This window comes from Drosophila tropicalis, unplaced genomic scaffold (assembly GCF_018151085.1).
Source record: "Drosophila tropicalis isolate 14030-0801.00 unplaced genomic scaffold, ASM1815108v1 contig_573, whole genome shotgun sequence".
NCBI classification, from domain to species: domain Eukaryota; kingdom Metazoa; phylum Arthropoda; class Insecta; order Diptera; family Drosophilidae; genus Drosophila; species Drosophila tropicalis.
Window position 1 is genome coordinate 3349100 of NW_027173049.1, and position 12959 is coordinate 3362058.

The 12959-nt window shown below is 37.8% G+C and overlaps 2 protein-coding genes across 5 annotated transcripts in view; one reads left to right on the forward strand and one right to left on the reverse strand.

Moving 5' to 3' along the window:
- The window catches only part of Rpp25 (ribonuclease P protein subunit Rpp25), a 64321-nt gene that overhangs the window by 41378 nt on the left and 9984 nt on the right, over positions 1 to 12959 (forward strand).
- The window catches only part of Tdc2 (Tyrosine decarboxylase 2), a 48386-nt gene that overhangs the window by 9144 nt on the left and 26283 nt on the right, over positions 1 to 12959 (reverse strand). For 3 of the 4 annotated variants that reach the window (XM_068287572.1, XM_068287573.1, XM_068287571.1), the window contains exons 2-4: positions 2108 to 2415; positions 1612 to 2046; positions 922 to 1136 (exon numbers count right to left, since the gene is read on the reverse strand). In XM_068287572.1, the coding sequence (XP_068143673.1) occupies positions 922 to 1136; positions 1612 to 2046; positions 2108 to 2415 (958 nt within the window). Of the gene's footprint in view, positions 1 to 921; positions 1137 to 1611; positions 2047 to 2107; positions 2416 to 10698; positions 10819 to 12959 lie in introns of those variants that run through there. The other variant, XM_068287574.1, reaches the window with a different exon arrangement.

Here is a 12959-nt window from a genome sequence, read left to right on the forward strand (position 1 = left end):
GACTTCGCTGCTTAGAAAAAATTAACGTCATCAAAATTTTAACTAAATACATACTAACAACATATTGCTTGTAAAAAATCAAAGAAGCAAACATCGGCTGTGCTGATGTTTATATACCCTTGCAGTCCTTGGCCATAATTGTTTTAACTCAATTCATCAATGCCCTTTTTCGCTATACCAGCAGTTTTTTTTCCTTCTTCCCCTATCCCCATTATATGTGTACATGGACGCAGTAATTTGCACGCATACACATACAGTTTATGTAGCGTTGCGTCTGTATGTGTTTGAGTGTGTGTTCTGCTGCCCTCGTGATTGCGAGCAATGGCTCGGTTAAACAGAGCTGATTTATACTGACTTTAACTTGTGTTCTTATTATCCGATCATATTAAAATTCTTTTATGCAAAACTATCTTATTAGTAAATTTGGTAAAGATTCTCTCACTTTATCTTTTTCCGTATATCACAAAAGTAATATAGTGGTCCGATCTGGATAATTTTCTTTACCTTATCTTATCCCGTGTTATAAGTAGCTTAAATACCAAGATTCATTCCAATCGTTTTTCAAATGGAGGCGTGAAGTTGATTTGCACCGCCAGACGGACATGACTATATCGACTTAGCTTTTCATGCTGATCAAGAGTATATATACTTCATGGTGTCGAAAACATCTGACCAATTTTATATTACTTTCTGCAAAGGTATAAAATGAAGCAGAACAATCTACTAACAATGCTTTCGATTTCTGCATTAAGTTTAAGATATTTGCTGTTGATTGTGACCGTTGGCAGCCATGAACATATAAATAGCGGCTAAATCGACTCAGCTCTTGATGCCGACTAAGAATATATATATGTATATAAAAAAAAACAACACGAATATTAGAGAGTCAGTTAAAAACTTAATTCCACTAGGACCACATACCAAAGTTTCAGCGAACGAAATCGTCGACTAAGTGGAACTCCCCAATGACGATAGTCTATGGCCGCATCCGAATAGCCATGCTTGAGATATAATGGATCCACAACCAGTGCTGATGTCAGACGAATGCGATCACGCACCCACAGAGTCGAGCAATCAAAATTAGTTAGCAGCCATTTGTTGGGATTTGTATTAAATGAGTCAGCGTATTCGATGCCCTAATGGTTCAATAAACTTATTATAAGAAAAGATTTAAAAAATTAAGTAAATTAGTCGTCTCGACGACTTAGGTATCCATGCACCAGTAAAACAAATATACTTTAAATTTATAATAACAAATGCTTTTATGTATTTTTTAAAAATTCTGTTTCCATGCATTTTACAAGCACATCTCAGTATCTCACTCCAGCATATGGGCACCCTATTATTCCGGCATTATGGAAAAACTGTTATATGGATGGATTGACATACTGCATGAATCTGTGTACCAAATTTATAGTCTCCAAGATCTTTTATAGTCTCCGAGATCTTGGTGTTCACACGGACATACGGACGTATAGACGGACAAGGCTAAATCGACTCGGCTGCTGATACTGCCTGTTACATATGTACATTTTGCCGCCTTTAATATATCACCTATCGGTGCATGGTATGAAATGAGGACAAGAAAGAGTTTGTTTTTTAGCCACCTACCTTCAAAAGGGGTTTCAGTTCAGGACAGATGAAACTATTACCAGCATAAGCGGCATCCACATGTAGCCAAACATATGAATATTTCTGCAGCTGCTTACCAATCTCGGGCAAATTGTCGAATGCACAAGATCCAGTAGTACCCAAAGTGGTTGATACAAAAAATGGTACAAGACCTTGCAGTTCGTCCTCTTCCATGGCTTCTGCAACGGTTTTTCCCCGCAGACTGGCATTGTCATCTGGTTCCAAAATTCGTAACTTAACAAAACAAATCATTGCCGCTTTTTCCACACAACTGTGCGCTTCTTTGGAACAATAGGCTATTAGTTTGGAAAGCAAGTGTCCTTCCTCTACAAAGGGGTACTGAGATTTCAGACGTTTTAAAGCCTGGGCACGAGCCGCAAGCATTGTGACAAGAATACACTCTGATGCCGATGTCTAGTTATACAAAGTCGGAGCTCAAAATAAATCTGATAAATTTATTTAAAGCCTAATTTACCTGAATGACACCTCCGCCAGTACTGCCCTCCTTGAGCGCCAAAAAATGATCGGGTAGTCCAATTGCTTTACCCAACCAATCCAACACAATTGTTTCCAGTTCAGTGCAGGCCGGACTTGCTGCCCATGAGAATCCGATGCAGCCAATACCATCACCTAGCATGTCTCCCAAAATTGAGGGAAATGAATTACCCGCCGGAAAATAGGCGTGGAATCTCGGATGCTGCCAATGTGTTACACCAGGCATAATTTTTTCTTCCACATCATTCATAATATCATCCCAGTTTTCTGGCTCTTGAGGTGCCTCCGCTAAAATAAGGAGATTGAAAATCAAGATAGTTTTACTAGATGGCCGTGTCTAACTTCGACCGCATCAATGTTTGTATACCCTTGCAAGTGTTTTGTTACTCCTTCCTTACCTCCCTAAAAAGTCTAATGTTTTTGATCGATCGTTCCTATGGGAGCTGTTTTAGCAGCATGACGAGACGAATTTAAATAGCCATGTCCGTCTGTCCGTCTGGATCAACGCAAACTCCTCTTAGACCGTTAGAGCTACAGAATGCATGTAGGCTTGTATATACTGCTCAGGTTGTATATCTCGGATTCAGCCGGATGGGATCGCGACCCTTTTCCCCTTCCCTGTAAAATTCGTTTTTTGGACGTCCCTCTGTCTAAAAGTTCGACGACGATAGCTCGCTAGACCCAAAAAAGGTCGTTTATGACCCGTTATAAAACTCGAGACACACAAATTTTTGTCTGCGTCGACTCGCAAAAGTGACCTTTTTCTCTGCTCATCCTCTGCTGCTGATGCTCTGGCTCCCAAGTTAAATTTCCGTGGCCACCCTTGATTTAATGTAAACTGGCTGCCGGTTTAATAAATCTTACTAATTTATTGGCAAATAAAGATATAAAATATAAAAGATATGCAAGAACCACCAAGTTCAATCATCATCAGTCTTCGCTACATGAAGCAAAGAATGAACTACTATAGTTGCAAATGCAGATTCCACCTTTTCTACATATGTGCATATGTATATATAATGGTATGATATGGGCAATTCCCTATTGTCGAACATGACATTCGTACGCATACGAAGTAAAAAAAAATTTCCCTGGCGTTTCATGTAGCGTTGCGTCTGTGTGTGTATGCATGTACTCTGTTGATGACGTATGACGTAGTAGGCAGCAAGCAGCGCTGCCGGCAGCGATTGAACCGATTTATATTGACTGTAACTTGTGTTCTATTTATTTGATCAGACTCAAATTTTGGGATCTGAGGTTTTATATTATCATATATGTAAATTTCTTAGCGATACTCCAATTTTTATGAAAATGTTTGTTTTAGAGCTATATGACATAATTGTCCGATCCTGATAATTTTCATACTCCAGATAAAAAAAAATCCCATCGCGATAGCTCCTAAGATGGCTGAGTAAAACACATACGCTCCGACGGATGGACGGACAGAAGGACATGGCTATATCGACTCAGCTTCTCATGCTGATCAAGAATATATATACTTTATGGGGTCGGAAGCGTCTCCTTCTGTGCGTTACAAACATCTGACCAATTTTATAACACCCTCTGCAAGGGTATAAAAAGGCTAATTATATTTTTAATCCAGTGATTGATGAAAGGTATATTCTTACTCAGCCACCTTAAGAGCTATCGAGCTGAAAATTTTTTTTCTGCTTTTTATTATCTGGAGCAGATTAAGTATGAAAATTATCAGGATCGGACTACATACATATGTATATATGTAGCTCCAAAACAAACATTTTCGTAACAATTGGAGTATCGCTATGAAATATACAAATGTGATAATATTAGATATAAAACCCCAGATCCGAAAACCTTGAATCTGATCGGATAAATATAACACAAGTTACAGTCAATATAATAATCTCTGCTTTGCTCCCAGGTCTGCCGGCAGCGCTGCTTGCTGTTTACTACGTCACACGTCATCAACAGAGCACATGCATATACATACACACGCAACGCTACATGAACTGTATGTGTAAAATAGAGAGTAAAATTGTTTTGTTTGTATATTGATGAATTGCGTTCCAGAAAGCAAATTTTGAACATGTAAAATTATTATTGTTAAGGACTGCAAGGGTATATAAACTTCTTTAATATTTTAAATGATAATGATACGGACTTGCTCGATATTCGGTTGAGGAAACATATCGGCAATTGCCTAATCAGTGCTAGCTTTTTTATTTTGAAAGGACAAAAAATATGGGTGTACAGAGGTTTTACGATTAGAATTAACAAAATTATAAAATAGTTAAGGGTCAGAAGAAAACTGACGCTTACACCGCTGAAGATAATTCTTATAGCATTGTTTATTAATCATCATGAGTTTTTCGTACAGAGCGTAATCTGATAAACGACGTGTTCTTTTCAACTTCTTATAATATCGAGTTTTCACATTTTTCAAATTGGATAACTCTCGAGAGAACCAGGGAGGTTTGTTAAGCCGCTTCTGCCTACCAAGAGGTACACAAATATCAAAAAGTGAGTTCATAGTATTATAAAAGAAGCGAACACCTGAGTTCAAATCTCAACAATTGTATAGATCGGTAGTAATAATGGCAAAGTAACAAACACCTAGTTAGAGGTAACTTATTTGATTATTATTTTTTAATTTAATGTAGGATGAAATTTGTTCGGGAAGAACAAATGGTTCGATCCCAGAAACAACGCAATATGAAGAACCTAATATAAAATGAAGCAAGTAAGTCGACTCGTCGACTTGGGTATACCATACACCTGGTGAAACAAATATTTCAAATTTCGAAGACCAAATGTATGTCTATTAAATTGTTTTTACATGTCTTATACTATGTGCTATCTCGCTCACTCTACAAACACACGAGCACTCTAGCGCCGCTACTAGCCAACGTCCAATTCTGGCCTTGTGGACCGCGTAGTAAAATACGTTCATACGCATATTTTACATGTTTCTAGTCCGATTTCAATAAAATAGATAAGATAAATTAGTCTGCCAAATTTAAATGCGATAGTCAAAAAACTAAAGGAGGAAATCGTTTTTTTCTAAATTATGGAGGCGGAAGTGGGCGTGGCAAAATGTGAAAATATCTAAATTCTCTGCGCATACTATGCCAGTATACATACTAAATTTGGTGACTTTAGCTTTGTTAGTTTTTGATAAAATCAGTTTTGTTTAATTTACAGGGGCGGAAGTGGGCGTGGCAAAATGTTTAAATAGCCAATATCTGCGCGTCTATTAAGCTAGTCTACATACTAAATTTGATGTCGGTAGCTATCATAGTTTTTAAGGAAATCACTTTTATGTAAATTCCGGGGGCGGAAGGGGGCGTGGCAAAAAGTTTAAACAATTAGTTTCTAACCGAGCATATAAACCAAATTTGATGTCTCTAGCTATTATACTTTTTAAGAAAAACAGTTTTGTGTGATTCCTGGGGGCGTAAGGGGGCGTGTCAAAAAGTTTGAACAGTTAATTTCTGCGCACTAACTAATCGGGTATACAAACTAAATTTGATGTCTCTAGCTGTCATACTTTTTAAGAAAAACAGTTTTATGTGATTCCTGGGGGCGTAAGGGGGCGTGGCCGAAATTCCAATTAATGCTGAACATGTGCATACTACACGAGTATACATACCAAATTTGGTGGCTCTAGCTCTTATAGTCTCCGAGATCTGCGTGTTCATACAGACGGACGGACGGACGGACAGACGGACATGGCTAGATCGACTCGGCTGTTGATCCTGATCAAGAATATATATACTTTATAGGGTCGGAGAAGCTTCCTTCTGCCTGTTACATACATTTTGGCGATGGTATAAATATGGGTGTATGGTATAAATATGATCTAACGATTTTCCATTTGAATTTAAAACAGGATTGTATTGGGATAAAGATAAGCCCAGAAGGCCTTCAATAAAAACATGTGACATTGAGGGCAGCAACATGATAGATTCATCTGTTGGTGACCATGCTAAAGTAGGTAAAATAAAATCACCTAAAACTATGAGCATGTCTTGAATGGAAACTAAAGAGGAGACAAACTGAATTGCCTCTAAATGATTTAAACAGACCACCATGTCTGACAATGGTGGAATATAGGAACAAGTAATAAAAAATTAAAAGATTTAAAATTTACTTTAACACCGTCAATCTCAATCTCCTGGATATTAGAAAACTTAATTATTTCAGATGGTAAAGCAGCATCAACAGCTATCAAAACGCCACCGCCTACGCAAGAAATCTGGTCACGTCTGAATATAGAAAAGTTTGGAGAAACCGATGCATCAGCAATGTCAGGTCTTAGCCCCGTCGCGGTAAAAGCTAGAATGTTACGCTCAAAAGACCTATCTACATAAAGATTAGGAAGTTTAGATTTCAGTCCTCTAAAGTTCTGGTAACCCAGGTTAAGGGATGAAGCTATTTTTTTGACACACCAGCAGATGCTGATGTGGCAGGAATAGTGTTAGATGTTGTTGTTGGCAGGCAAAACGGTTGCCGATTTTTCTTCTTTCCTTCACTATTATATGCTTCGGCCAAAAGTCTTCTCGACATATAATGTCGAATATATTGGCAGAAACACTAATTTTAAAGGACAAAATGTCCCGAGAATAGAAAAATTTTTAATTTTCCACCGCAATATTCGAGACGTTAACTTTCTTCCGAATATATGTAGGCCAGTGATCGGCACGGCCCATTCCCCGGACTAGGGCCTAGCTTTGCCGCAGCGCTGTCGTCTCACATACACTGTAAATGCTCGAGTAGGTTCGGCAATGGCACTTCGGAAACAATTTGACTCGTGCTTGTCAGAAAAAAAATGATTTTCAACAAAAAAATTCGTTCACATGTCAAAACTACACTTAAAAAAATGTTTGTTGACAAATAGAAAAATTTGTTTTCTCTTGATTGACAATTTGAATTCGATGTGCAATGCGTTATTTGCTTTCAAGTTTCTTTAAAGTAGGTTATAATACAATAAATAACAAAACCAGAGGGCCGGGGCTAACTTCGACCGCGTCAAAGTTTGTATACCCTTGCAACTTTTTTGGTAACTCTTTCCTTGCCTATTAGCCATCAATGTGAAAGAACGTTTTATATAAAAAGGCTTATTGTAATAACCCGGTACTTTCCAATAAAACACGTTACTTCCAAATTCATAAACACAGGTACATTCTCCCGCTTCGATGCGGCCGCTTTCATTGTCACAAATATACTAAATACATATATACTAATTAGAACCAAGAGAGAGAGGTAATAATGGATCATAGACAGAGAGAGAGAGAGAGAGTTAGAGTTGTAGGCGTCGATTGCCGCTTAGCATCTCGGTGCTGGTTTCCACATCCCTCCTTTTCTCACGAGCTTAAGCATTAATCCCTCGGTGGAGTTTTCGTAATCATCTTCTGGTGCTTGCTTCTCGGCTGGCTGTGGAGTTTGGTTTGTGGCAGGTATTGGAAACGATTTTGTGTTGGTAGCATCGGACGATTCCGTTTCACCAGGGACCCTTTTAAGGTGATTTGCATTTCTTATGAGCGTTTTGCCTCCCCCTCATACTTGTACTATATTCCCTTTTTTATTCAAGACTTCGTATTCAGCAGTGTCAAAATTTGGTGTTGGTTTGTGGGGAAAAACTACATTCTTAAGAACCACCTTATCTCCTACATTGATATTTACTTCCTTTGCTCCTCTCCTTTTGTATGCAGTTTCCTTTCCCTTTTGTTTATTGATACAGTCATTATCCCTTTCCGCTGAGTCTGTAAACACTCCCACTAAATCTTGTATTCCCGGGATTTTATCCCTAATGACTCGATTGAACATCAGCTCTGTAGGAGCGGAGCGTCCTTTAGATCGAGTCGTGAAAAGATTCTGGCATTTCTTAATTTAGTCATAAAAGATTCAAATGTCGGCAAAGGGTAGTTCTCACGAAGAATCGCACGGTTGGCTTGTCTCATATCCAAACATATTCGAATATCACCACTTTCTTTGAACGCGATCACCATTGGAGAGATCTACGGGCTGTGACCCTTGACCGGTTCAATAATGTCCAGATTGTAGGCTTCCTCCAACTTAGCATTGACTTTCTCTTCGAGCGCAACAGGAATACGCATCATTGGTTGTTTCACAGGATTAACGTAGGGGTCTATTGTTAGTTTCACACTAATACCTTTCCACTTGGAAAATGGTGGCACAATCTCAATGTTGTTAACCGGTAGTCCAACTCGCAGAACATTTAACTTCGTTGCTGTTTCCCTTCCCAGCAGTGACTGCCGTCCGTTTTCAATTACAAAAAAGGATGCAATCAGCTCGGGATTCTGCTTGATTTATATCGGTTCCTCAAAAATACAAAAAACTTTAAGGAATTTATCTGAGGCGTATCCCCTAAATTGACTTTGCGAATTTCCGTGGACGTTAAAAACTGTTGCTTTCTTTAATTGAAAAGTTAACCAATCGTCTTGCGAGATAAGGTTAAACCGGGATCCAGAATCAATTACTAGGGAAACATCTGCACCTCCAATTCGGCATTGCATCATCTCTTCAAACTCCTCGTCACTGTCTATCTTAAAACAATTCCGTTGGATTGTCTTATTTTCCACTGGATTATCTTCTTCAATTCGGTGCACATATTTGCGTTTGGAATTTCCCATCGCTTCCTTGTCATTTGACTATCGGTATGGGCGTTTAAGGTTTGTTTTGCATCTGAGGGCAAAGTGACCCACACGAGAGCATCGGTTGCATTTAATCTGGCGTGCTGGGCACATCTGACTATCTTCCTTGTGTCCTGACCGTCCGCACCTTCCACAATCACTCTGATTAATTTTCCTTGATTTGATATTAGTGATTTTATTTATGATTTCTGGCAACGACTTCGAGTGCATAATCTGCGACTGCTTATTTATTTCCTCGTCCACCTGGCAGGCTTCGATGATTTCGCTTAAAATTTGTTCTTTTTCCAATAATTTCTTTTTTAGTTCCGTACTAGCCCAGGTGTCAATGATTTTATCTTTTAAACAAATTTCTTCTATTTCGGCTTCCGTAGACCCGAAATTACATTTTTGAATTTGTTGGCGCAAAGGCAAAATAAACTTCCCAAATGTTTCACCTTCTTTAGGAGAGATTTTCCTAAATAGGTGTCTTTCAAAAGTCGAGTTTTGCTTGGGTGAGAAGTAAGCTGTCAGTTTATCGACTAGCAGAGAAAAAACATCATTTTGATCGGCTTCGTTAAATTCTGCTATGGCACCCGGCAATGCGTATGCAACCGTCTGCAATTGGATACCACCCAAATGTAACAATTTTGTTCTTTTCTGAATTACAGATTTGACTTCTTCCACTTCCAGATAAATCTTAAAAGTGCGCAGCCACTTTTCCCATTCATTTTGGAGCAATGCGTTCCCCAAACTTTCAAACAGAAAAGGTTTTATGACGCTTTCGGTCATTGCGAATAAGTATAGATGTTTGTCTGAAAACAAAAATCAACCATTCATTAAACGATTCTGTCGAGCAAGTTGCGTTTTATCGAATATTCCCAACACATTTGTTCTATTAATTTTTCATCGGCAGACTCCCACTGACCACTGTCAGATAATATCTTTTTTTTTTTTTACATTTGTTTAATCTCTTTTCGGCTTTTAGCCTCTGACCTTTGCCAGATAGTTTTTGTTATTAAACATCTGTTTAACACCTTATCGGCTTTTCGCCCCTGACCTTTGTCAGATAGTTCTTCTTATTAAACATTTGTTTAATATCTTATCGGTTTCCACCTCTGACCTTTGTCAGATACTTCTTTATTAAACATTTGTTTAATAATTAATCGGCATTTCGCCTCTGACATTTGTCAGATTTCTTTTCTTTTTCCTTTTATTATGAGTGAAAAATGCATTTGACTTTTTTTTTACTATGATTACACCGTTTTAGGGTTGCTCTTAAAAAAAAAATATTTCTCCTTCTGTTTTTCTCTTTGAACTCGTAAGCACAGAGAACGCAAAACGAAAGGAAGAAAAGAAATAAAAAAACTAACGGATCGTAGCAAGGCATTGTACTTGCACTGGTACAGCCACGCTGCATTTATATATTGCTAATGTTTCTCTTTTTCCTTTTAATACCCTTGCAGAGGGTATTATAAAATTGATCAGATGTTTGTAACGCACAGAAGGAGACGTTTCCGACCCCATAAAGTATATATATTCTTGATCAGCGTGAGAAACTGATAGTTGATATAGCCATGTCCGTCTGTCCGTCCGCCTGTGCGTACGCGTTTTGCTCAGCCGTCTTAAGAGCTATCAGGCTGAAATTTTTTTTCGGGGGGTTTTCATTACCCGGCAAAAATAAAGTATGAAAACCATTTTTATAAAAATCGAGTATGCTATGAAATTTACGTATGTGATAATATGAGAGTAAAATTGTTTTGTTTGTATATTGATGAATTGAGTTGCAGAAAACAAATTTTGAACATGTAAAATTATTTTTACCAAGGACTGCAAGGGTATACAAACTTCGGATTTAGCCGATGTTAGCTTCTTTGATTTTTTTTCCTTTTCACTATTTAACTATGTATGTTGTTTTTAATTAATTGTTTTTTTTTTTTACCTCGTCGCCAATGTAATAACCCGGTACTTTCCAATAAAACACGTTACTTCCAAGTTCATAAACACAGGTATGTATATTCTCCCGCTTCGATGCGGCCGCTTTGATTGTCACAAATATACTAAATACATATATACTAATTAGAACCAAGAGAGAGAGGTAATAATGGATCATAGACAGAGAGAGAGAGAAAGAGAGAGTTAGAGTTGTAGGCGTCGATTGCCGCTTAGCATCTCGATGCTGGTTTCCACACTTATGTATGTTTGCGAAAGAATGGCCTACAATCATAGGAAATAACGAAGATATTGATCAACGTCACTGTTTTCTACCCATCGTTCTTATGGGAGCTATATGATAAAGTCACCCGATCTTGATCAAATTTGGCACAGTCGTTTATAGGCGTAATAAACTCTTTAATATTAAGCTTCACGATAATAGCACAGAAAATAACGAAGTTATTGAGAAAAGTCACTGTTCGTGACTTTGGGGTTTGTATGGGAGCTATATGATATAGTGGTCCGATCCGGCTGAATCCGAGATATACAACCCCTGCAGTATATACAAGCCTACGTGCTACGTGCTCTGTAGCTCTTACGGTCTAGGAGGAGTTTGCGTTGATCCAGACGGACGGACGGACGGACGGACGGACATGGCTATTTAAACTCGTCGTGCTGATCAAGAATATATATACTTTGTATGGTCGGAGATGCTTCGTTCTATGCGTTGCACACTTCTGACCAAAATTAATATACCCTTTTTGCAAGGGTATAAAAAAGTTTCGGACTTCGTGTTTGTTGCAACACACAAATCAGTGGCTGTTCAGCAAGAAATATTTATTTTTGCTATACTGTTTTTTCAGTGTAAAGCAAGAAAAAGTTTCGTACTTCGTGTTTGTTGCCACACACACAAATGCAAAACATAATTTTTGATTGTATGTGTACCGACCCCTGATGAAGGCTATTACATCCTCAGATGTAACAACAGCGGTCCCGAAGCGTCGCACAGTTGGGCCTCTGCTCGGATAGCGTTGCAAAAATACGTTTTTTCATGATCGCGTTTGGCAAAAATGATATATGCAATTGATAGGAAATACTTCAAAACTTATGAATCCGAAAAATTTTTGAAATCGGTTGAGATTCATGGGTGCTAGAGGCGCCCAAAGTTGAGACATTTTTAGTGAAAAGGAAAAAATGATAATTTAAAAAAAAAATCGCAACTTTCAAACTGAATATTGGGCGATTTCAACAATCGATCTTGGATTTTTTGGTTTTATCTGAAAAATGTGTTCTTTATTAATAGCATGTTTCATAAATTTTAATAATTACTTAAATAGTTATTGAACTAGAAGCGTTTAAAAAATGTACTAAATATTGGCATTTTTTGAACTTTGATGGAATAAAACCAGCCAGACTCAACGAGTATCAATACCGGACTACATACACTAGGTAGGTGAAATATTTACCTATCAGATGTTTATAGTCCCAATATGCGGAGACCTGCGACAGCGATGCGTAAGCCATAAAACTAAGGCAACCTCGCCTAAAAAATGCGCTGCAGGTTTAAGGAAGAAGAAGAGCGCATGCGTATTGGCCTGTAGCTTCTTTGTATTTAAATGATAACATTGCGTAATGCTGTTTTGCAAATACTACCTTACATATATGCCTTTCTACAATGATAAATTGCTAATTACCTGCTTTGGAAAAAATGACAAGACTTATTATTGACAAGACTTGTTATTTAAGTTGATGAAAAGTTTGTCCTATTTGTGGGTTGGTCGTTTTTATTTCCGTTTACCTAATTGGATGTAAATATTAAGTTGTTTACCTAATTAATACAAAAAGGGTAATACCGAAACACGAATGATGAAAATACTTCAATGAGATTTTTTGAAAATGATGAAGAGACATCTTTTATAACAGGTGTTAGTCAAGAGATCATTAAAAGGTTGGTTGTTATCTTGAATGTTATAAATTGCAAGGAAATGGTAAATGGTGAAAAATTTGCCGAATATACTTCAAAGACTGCTCATCTTTTGACTGAATTGTATCCGCCAAAAAAACTTACCCCAACGGTACATAGGATTTTGGCTCACGGAAAGGATTTAATAGAATATCAGTGTTTACCACTTGGAGAGCTATCCGAAGAAGCACAGGAATGTAAAAACAAGGACTACAAGGAATACATTAAAAACTTCTCGAGTTAGACAAAATGAAGACCTTTTTAACATGCTAGCAGCCTCTTCGGACCCACTTATTGCATCACTG